The 9,841-nt window shown below is 46.4% G+C and overlaps 1 protein-coding gene across 1 annotated transcript; it reads right to left on the bottom strand.

Moving 5' to 3' along the window:
* Positions 1–1,980: 1,980 nt before the first annotated feature.
* LOC136538097 (GRF-interacting factor 1) lies at positions 1,981–5,478 on the bottom strand. Its single transcript, XM_066530085.1, has 4 exons — positions 5,099–5,478; positions 3,507–3,583; positions 2,843–2,927; positions 1,981–2,735 (listed from the first exon to the last, which is right to left on the bottom strand). Exons 1-4 carry the CDS (start codon positions 5,186–5,188, stop codon positions 2,310–2,312), a joined length of 678 nt encoding a protein of 225 aa, XP_066386182.1. The 5' UTR covers positions 5,189–5,478; the 3' UTR covers positions 1,981–2,309.
* Positions 5,479–9,841: the final 4,363 nt, after the last annotated feature.

Genomic DNA, 9,841 nt, shown 5'->3' with positions numbered 1-9,841 from the left:
TAGGGTCCATTTTTCTTACAGGCACGACGTTGAATGTAGTAGTAACAACTAAGACTATCTCCAACAGTCCATACCCAAACACAACACCCATTCTAGGTTTTGGGTCACGTACAACGAGAAAGTCACGCACCCAAATCTTATCTTCTCCCATAGCGAACCCAAAACTCGTGAAGCTAGAGCCGCACTCGGCTCTGCCCGCCAAGGTCCCTAGCGCCGCCGCTGTCGAAGCCTCCTTTGCCCCGCGCGACCGTCGGACCTCGAAGCCGCCGCTGCCCTCCCTCTCCTTCTTTCCCTTTCCTCCTCCTCCTCCACTCTTCCTGCTTCCCTCTCCCTGCCCACGCCGCCACACGTGCACCTTAGGGGTCAGGGTCGGATTCCCGTCGGCCACGGACCGCGCGCCACCAGGGCTGCGCGGTTTGCCGGAGTGGAGCACGGCCGGCGCCTGTTCATCGGAGTCGAGCACGTCCGCTGCTGCCACTCCAGTGCTTGCCGAAGTGGTGCGCAGATCTCGTCGGATGTGGGAGGGAGAGGGGAGGGGGGCTCGCGCGGAGTCAGATGGGGGCTCACCTGAGTGGGGAGACCGGCCTCCAGCAGGATGCGCCGCCGCACGTAGCATGCACAAGCGGAGAAGCGCCGACATGCCATCGGAGATGGGGGAGCAGCGACTGGAAGGGGATTGGGGAGCAGTGGCTGGAAGAAGAGGAGCAGCGGTCAGACCTGGGACCTCATGCGGCGGAGGGAACAGCGGAGCCTGCGGTCGCGCCGGCCATGGAGGCACTCGTGAAGCTACCTGCGCCGGATCCATGGAGGAGGAGGTGTGCCGGACGTCGGCCATGGAGGAGGCCGGAGCAGGGGCGCAGGCACCCGCGCCGCCGGGGGAGGCTCGAGCAGGGGCCGTCGCCGGTGCACCTCAGCACGCCACCCGCCCCGCCCGTCGTCTCCTCGCCGCTGCGCCCCGCGGCCGTGCCCTCCGCGCCAGAGATTGGGTCGTGCGTCAGGAGGATGCTTATTTGCCTCCCCTCCCTCCTCCCACGCAAAATGGGTAGTCAGATTCATAGACTGTTGGAGACAGTCTAAGGAGGAGGCCACCTCGATGACGACGCAGCCGAGCCCGACCTCAGAAGCTTTAGTAGATGGACGATGAGAACCGACAGAGGAAGCATAACACTAGAGACTAGGGTGGCCGAAGGGAGATGTGGCAGCGAAGGCCCAAGCTGAGTCACCTCCACAACACCAACCCCCGCCATCAAGCTTCCAAGTGAAAAACTAGCCTCAATGATCCATGAATCGATAGATCCACGTGAGGAGAAGTCAAATCTGAAGTTTACTTGGAGTGGAAGGAAATGGGTCAGATTTGGTTGTTGGGGGCGAGTCCTCTAAGGGTGTGTTTGATTTGACGGCAATGTTGGATTGGATACGACCATCTATAAATTTCAGGTGTTTGGTTCAATGGATAGAACAAATATTTTTTTGTTCGGTTGGATGGATAGTAGTTCACTAATTATATTTTTTAATAGAAATGATAACAAATAATCATACACAAATAAATATGCACGGACACTATTTTTTCAAGATAATTACTAATTAAAAATAAAATATGTTAATTGGCACACAAGTCATGCGCTAGCTAACATAGAAGCACTAATCAAAACTAATCTTACCATCATAATTAAGTACTAATATAACCTTTTTATTAATAATGACAAAAATTAGAACATACGAACAATCCTTAATTTATTAATAATGACCAAGATTAGAAAATATAGATGAGCACATCAGGTCTTTTCTTGTAGCCTCATCCACCATATAGAGAGAATATTCTCTCATACTTTCAAAATATGAATTGTTATCTCCATCCGTGAATATCTTTCAAACCAAACATCCTAAGTCGCCATGATCGGACACTCCTTGCATCCTCATAACGTGTCCAGTGCTTCTTCGAAACTGAAGTGTTCCAACAACAATCACAAGATCAAAAAGGCAGTAGTGAAAAGGTTTTCTTTTTGGTGTCAAGATCATCAACAGTGCATAGAGTGTTCGCGCAAAGAGGTCACCAGTAACGTTCTACACTACATCTTGGGGGAGAACCTGCAACGTACATTCAAAACAAGTGACCATCATGCATGCATGCTGGTCACTACCACCTCCAGGTTCTATGGAACAACCCAACCTTACCGACTACATACTAGCTAGCTAGTGCTACCATTACTACACTACTAACCCTCCTCGTTCCTCAAAGCTACCTGCTAATCCTGCTGCTATGCCATGCCGGTCGTCACCGAGCCGATGCCAGTGCTAGTGACATCGTCTTAACTGCCTTCTTCCTCGGTGCCTGCTTTCAGGTACTCGCCATCCCCGCTCTGCGCGCCGGAGCTGGTGCCACCCCGGACGTCAACCGACAGCGAGGTCGACCCCTCCTTGGCGCCACTGCTGCTGCGGCCAAAGCCTGAGAACATGCCGGCGTTCATCATGCTGTTGCCGGCGCCAGCGCCAGCAGCACCGCCCATGCTGGCCTCACCGTGGAGGATACTGAACCCACTGGTCGTGCCACCGCCGCCCCCTGAAGCCATGCCCAGCTGGCCGTGCGCCGCCTGCTGCTGCTGGAGCGGTGACATGGATGGGTGCGCGTACATCATGGAGGACCGCGCCGCCATTAGCGACTGCGGGCTCATCATCTGCCCGGACTGCGGTGGCATGTACCGAGGGCCCGGCTGCATCATCAAGTTGGACGGGTACTGCAGACATGCCAAGTGAGATGAGCGACGCAACCCTTGATTCGCTATTGAAAATGCTTGGTTGTTAGAGCAGCAAGGGCCAAGCCGACGAGCAGCATTAGCAGTACCTGTGATAGTGGTGCGGTCTGTGGTGGCTGGCTGTCGGCGATGGCGGCCAGGTACATGAGGTTGTGCTGGAGCTTAGCTTGGTGCCTGCAAGACAGCATCAGGTGGCAAACACGAGAACACTCAGCTGACGAGGATATCTATAGTTCATTGCACTACATAATCATGCATGGTGGTCGACAGATATGTATAAACTAAAGAAGTCTCTTTTATCAGTTGTCACAAGTAAGCAGTGAACAGATGAACATGCTTGCTATTACTTGGAACGATGATTGAGAAAGGAACATCAGAAGTTGCTTCAGTTATGGAAAAACTATATAAGGTGTGATATGACATTAACATAATGCCATTACAGGCCACAAAAACAGTAGACTGAACAAAACAGTACATGGTTGGTGCTACAGGACTAATCACTTGTTTTTTATCACGTGAACATTTGCCAAATATATTAATCAAATATGGGAATCATTCATCGCGAAAGGAGCATTTTAGCAAGAAACATATTTTAACAGTCAACAAATTAGGCTTGTTTGTTTGACGCTAGACTGAACAAAGGGGAATTCTTGTCCATGTTAACACAGGTGTTGATAGACTACAGCTGCTACTACATCCATAACCATCCATAACAATCGTGCAGGGAGATGAACATGAAACTCAGTAACTCACCGTTCGCACTCCTCCACCTTGCCATTGTTCTGGTTGTCGAGGATGGCTAGGATCAGCTGCTTGTTCTCATCCAGGTACTGCACAGTTCAGGGTCGAAAACGTATTAGCATGTCAATACATTCCAGTAGACGCTTGTATCTATCATGTCAATACATTCCAGTAGACGCTTGTGTCTATCATCGCTGACCACAGACGGAGCATTTACTTTCTCATCTATCTACTGCTAACGAAGAAATGAAAGTAAGTCTCAAATACAAATACTTTGCAGACCAGTGAACAATACTTGTACGACTGACCAACACGGCAGTTCGTCCCCAATGAACTGCCTTGTAGATTCAATGATTGATACCCTGGTTTCTCACTCAAACGTACGCCTCTCCCAATCTAAAGATCAATCATTGACTGACACGGGAGCATGCAAACATAGGCATCAGGCAAGGTCAGGACATGCAGTCCGCAGTCCGGGCCCCTGGCTGTTAGCATTTCGGCATTTGGCTGTGAAGCTGGAGCTTTTTAAGGGTCTAACAGTCAAACTCCAATGGGCGTCCGGCAGTACAGCGCACGCGAGCCTACATTCGCTCCTACCCACATGAATTTCAGAGTATGGTCCAGATCATGCTCTCCCACAGCACGGCCAATAAGGGCCTGCCTGTGAGCTTGTGACCACTCAGTGTCTGCAAAATTACTTTCAAAAAGAAAGAAAAACAAGCAAGTAATAAGATATTTGATACTACTAGTCCTTTTATATGTTATTACCTATCCAAACATTTGATATCTATGCAAATCTCACAGCTTTTATATGTTTCCTTCGATGCAAATATCCCACATGATGCCGCCTGGCCAGGCTTTAAAGATTGCTAGGCAGGAGACAGGTGCAGGGTGCAGGCCTGGCATCGTTACTGCTTGCGAAAAACAGCAGGGGGATGTATGATCATTCACAGCAGGCCACCAACCAAACCGAGCTACAAAGGGTTGGGGACTTGGGGTTTAGATGCGGAGATAAAGGAGGTATTCAAATCATGTGGGCGACAACAGCTAAAGAATAGGACCAAATAGACTGCGGCAGTTTGAACTGCAGAGGAAATCAGAAGCGAGGGACCATCTGAAACCACGTCAATATAAAATAGCACAGGGACATGGGATGAATCGAAAGATGAAAAAAGAAAAAGGAAATCAACACGAAGAACAGAAGAGAAGGGGAAAAACTGAAAGCCCTCTCTTTTTTACAACTATTTCGAATATCATGCAAGAATGATAAAAAGAGAGGGGGGTATTTTCCAGTCGCCAAAAAGAATATTTGCATTTACAGATTAAAAAAATGCAAGTAAATGTGAAGATACTAGTGCAGAGAAAAATCAAGAAAGCAAGAGATTGGGGAAAAAATCAGGGAGGGGGAAAAGAACGAATAAAGAGAGAACTTTGACTCAAATCTGATACTCTGACGAGCAAAGAGGAAGGGAGAAAGAAAGCCAGAATCCAAAAGGCGACAGCGAAGGCAAGATCACGGCACAAACAAAGAAGAAAAAGATTCAAAGACACGAGGATAGAGCAGGGACGAGGAGGGATGGGGGGATTTGGGTTAGGATCAGGACCTGCTGGATGAGATCGGTGGTCACAGCGGCAGGTGAGGTGTAGCCCCCAATCATGTTCTGGTTCATCTGCATCAGGTGTTGCTGCTGCATTCCAAGACCACCACTGCCAAAAGCTTACGATCCCTCGCTGCCTCTCTCTGCGCAGCCTACACACCGCCGCCGCTTCCTCTTCTACTGCGCAGCTTCTTCTCCTTTCCCTCCTCAGCGGTTGCTTGCGAACAGGCCGCTGGCGAAAAAGCTGGAGAGGAGGACAGAGGGGGGTTCCGTTCCCTTGCGGCTTCTTAGGGTTTTGGCGAGAGATGAGGAGAGCGGGGTTTTGCGCAGGTCAGGCCGCTGCCCGTTTCCTCTTGCCCTGCTTTGGTTCCCTTCTTTAAAAAGAGGAGAACTAGGCTTTGACGTGTCTCTCGGTTGCCTCTCTACTCTTTAGCCATGGAGTGGCAAATAGTTTTGAAATCGAGTAAAACTTTTTACTATGCCATTGCCATGTAGAAAAGCTCGGTAACTTTTGATACCAGGCCTACAGAAAAGCTCGGTAACTTTCGGCCTGGGGCAGCACCTGTGCGAAAGGATTGGGGATTGATTCTCTGGGCTTGGTTAAGGCCTTGTTTAGTTCCACCCCAATTTCTAAAAAGTTGTTACAGTACCTGTCACATCGAATGTTTGCGGCCCGTGCATGGAACATTAAATGTAGACGAAAAGAAAAACTAATTGCACAGTTTGGTGGGAAATTACGAGACGAACGTTTTGAGCCTAATTAGTCCATGTTTGAATACTATTTGTCAAATAAAAACGAACGTGCTACAGTAGTCCCAAAATCCAAATTCATGGAACTAAACAAGGCCTAAATACATGGCGTAAAGTGTTAGAGTCTGACATCAGATATCACAAATGGTTCATAAACTAATAAAAAAAATAAATTATAGAATCCGACACGAATTTATATTCTATTTAGTTCTTTAGGTGCTGCTAAAATTCCTGTCACATCGAATGTTTGAACACATATATGAAGTATTAAATATAGATTAATTATAAAACTAATTGCATAACTTACGACTAATTTGGGAGACGAATCTTTTAAGTCTAATTAGTCCATGATTTGACAACGTGGTGCTACAGTAACATGTGCTAAAGATAGATTAATTAGGCTTAAAAAATCGTCTCGCAAATTAGCCTCCATCTATGTTATTGGTTTTGTAATTAATCTATATTTAATGCTCCTTATTAGTATCTAAACATTCGATGTGACATGAATTTTAGGAGCGACTAAAGAACCAAACACCCCCTTATCAAGTCTAATTAATTCATCATTAGTGCATGTGTTACTGTAGCACCGCGTTGTCAAATCATGGATTAATTATGTTTAAAAGATTCATCTTGTAAATTAGTCCCAAACTATGTAATTAGTTATTTTTTTAATCTATATTTAATACTCTATACATGTGTCTAAATATTCGATGGATATAAATTACAAGCCCTTAACAATGGCAGCTACTGACCATGGAGGGCGAAAACAAAGCTCATATGCAATGGTTGCCTTGTCCGCATAATTTATGTGCGTCTGCACGCCCGGAGAGTATTTATGTCTGGGGGTGGCAGCACTGGCTTCACAGTAATATTGGCCTTATTTGATATAGTTTATCTGGAAAGCATTTTTCAAATAAGCTACACAAATAAAGTAAAAACAACCGTTAAAATAAGTTGATATGATCTTTTTAGTACAAATTGAAGCCGTGAAAATAAACGTGACCAAAATAAGCTACTAAAAAGTGTAGTGTTTGGCCGTTGATTTTAGCTTATTTTGACTAAGCTCATGTTTAGTTCCAATCCAAAATCCTAAAAAGTGCTACAGTAGCCATCACATCGAATGTTTGCGGCCCGTGCATGGAGCATTAAATGTAGACGCAAAAAAAACTAATTGTACAGTTTGGTGGGAATTTGCGAGACAAACGTTTTGAGCCTAATTAGTCTATGTTTGAACACTAATTATTAAATAAAAACGAAAGTGCTACAATAGCCTAAAATTCCAACTTCCTGAAACAAAACACGCCTTAAAAGCAGCTTATAAGCTGTACAAACATGCCCATTGTTCGTCAACAAAAGCAGCCGTTCTAGGTTCAGGGACTGCGTAATCTAGGCAATTTGTGGGCAGGCTAGATTTCGTGATACAGCGCCGTGTCCAATGCCCGTTCGTAATATAATAGTCCAATATACTACTCGTATAGTACATCGGTTTAGTAGTCCTAGGCCATGTTTAGTTTCACTCTAAAACGTTAAATTTTTCAAGATTTTCCATCACATCGAATCTTTGGACACATGCATGAAGCATTAAATATAAATAAAAAATAAAACTAATTACACAGTTTAGACGAAATTCACGAGACGAATCTTTTAAGCCTAATTAGACTATGATTGGACACTAATTGCCAAATAACAACGAAAGTGCTACAGTGACATTTCGCTAAAAATTTTGCCAACTAAACGGTACCCAAACCCTCCTACCATATAGACTCCGAACCAGATGCTACCTCGGCCGAAAAAATATTTTCTGGTTTCCCCAAATCAAACAATCCTAAATTTAACTAAATTTATAAAAATAATAACAACATTCATATTTTTAAATAGGATGATTATGTAAAATAGATATTTCAAGATTACTTTTATTATTTCATATATATTTAGTCAAACTTAGGATGATTTAACTCCTCATTATAAAGTAAGATTCTCATTCTTTTGAGACCCACAAGAAGTAAGCATTAAATGGCTACCATATAAACAAATTGCTGACTAGATAAGAAAATTAAATAAGAGAGAGGTAAGTTGTTTCATGCCTGAGAAACCATTTAGGCTTGTGAACTCGAAGGGTATGAAACTTCTGGTTTCAGAGATGGGGTGTCGCCCATTTCCTTTCGAGTGGAGCCCGCCCTGTAGCCACTGAGGGCTGCGCTTGCACACTGCATCCTCGCCACACCTCCCGCTTCGTTGTCGGTCGCATCCGTGCGAGTGGTCCACCCACCTCGCCATTGACCACATGCGCCGCCTCTAGGATGCCCGCGCGCCATCCCTCACCAAGAGTTCCGCCGTTGGTAGCTCCCTTGACTGAGAGATGCTTGGATCTAGGGAGAGAGAGTATTAGGGGGGATAGAGAGAGAAGCACATAGGCAAAAATATGTCGTGCTTTACCAATAGAGTTTTTGGCCCTACTATATAAAAATCTTGTGTTGTAGGGTGGTTTACAGATGGAGTGTCTTGAAGATATGGCTAGTATAGAAACGAATATGTGGGTTTGGGAAGTGGCGGAGCCAGGTGTCGCAGGATCGAAACAACGGTAAGCATTGTTGTTCGAGTTAGTGTTAGAGTCCGGGTCTCTGGTGGCTCGAGTGGACTCAGGAACACAAGAATCATGCAGAGAAGACGCAATGGTTTATCCCGGTTCAAGCCAATTCGGTCCCTACGTTCAGCAGCTGATGATCCTTATAATCAAGAGCACCCAAAATCGAGGGGTTACAACAGAGTGTAGAGAGATTTGGTAGGGGGTTAGCTCGGTGCTAATCCTAAGGTTGCCTCACCGCCGGTGGAGCCTTCCCCCTCGTCGGAGAGGAGGAAGACGATGGGAAGCAGAGGAGGAGCTCTCGGTGCCCCTCTCGGGGTTGCCTTGCTCCCTGTGCGGAGTGGAGGCGGATGGAATGGAATGGAGTGTCTGGTGATCGATCTGGGATCCACCCCCTTCCTTGGTCTGACCTTATCCTTTATATAACGAGATATGTTGGGTACATGGCGGTTTGGGGGAACTAGTCTACGTGTGCCAGAGTCCAGGTGGGTCTTGCAGCGGTGCGCCTTGGACCGTGGCGATGTCTTGGTGCCAAAGAAGCCTTGGGCGTCATCCGACTGCTCTGTTCTGATACTCTGCGTGTCAGGTTGTGTTGGCTTGGACCGGCCTCCCCCGGGTGGACCTTCTAGGGTCTTCTTGGTGGCGAACGAGGTCAGCTTCAGGGGCTGACGTGTGAGCCCGAAGCCCCTGAGCCCTTAGGAGGCCGAGGGAGAGCTTTGTCTTCTTGTGTCACGCCCTGGACGTGACCCTATCTGGGGAGCAGTTGGTAGGGCCTCGCCTTGGGAGCGGCCCTAGGGAGCCTTCGAGCATCGGTAGCCGGGGCTTGTCTTCTTGCATCTGGGCCTCGGCTGGTATCATTAGTCGGCCAGGAGCCAAGGGTCGGGCCTAGATTGTAACACCCCGGGTGTTTAAAATACTAAAACTGCCATATCATCATATGCATTGCAAGGCAATTGGTCATATTAAAAAAACTTTGAGATGCATACACTAAAACAAGTTTATATTCATGTGGTAGGTGTTGAATTGTATTGTTTGACTCAAGTTCAAAGTTTGTTTGGATTTTGAATTTTTCGAGAAAACCCTGATTTTCAGCATTTAAATCATACCCTAAAAAATCCATTTCAAAATCTAAGTATATTTTGGGGTTGAGCCTAAAAGCAAAAGTGTAGAGCTTGGCAAGTTATACAAAGTTTGTTTTTGGAGTTTTTTTAAGTTGTTATGAAAATTTGTGAGTAATTTGTGAATTTTGGCGTATGGCAATTTTTTAATTTCTGTGAACAGTGTTCACCGCCTAAGCTACATTGCCGTCAGACCTTCTTCGGCGTTCCAGGCGTGTCGTGGCCGTCCTTGATGTCGCACTGGCGCGGAAACGGCTCCGTCGTGGCTTCCTTGAGCTTCTGCGCCGCGCTATAAGT

The sequence above is a fragment of the Miscanthus floridulus genome, chromosome 2, assembly GCF_019320115.1.
Source record: "Miscanthus floridulus cultivar M001 chromosome 2, ASM1932011v1, whole genome shotgun sequence".
In the NCBI taxonomy this organism is placed as follows: Eukaryota; Viridiplantae; Streptophyta; class Magnoliopsida; order Poales; family Poaceae; genus Miscanthus; species Miscanthus floridulus.
This window is presented reverse-complemented; position numbering and strand designations above follow the sequence as displayed.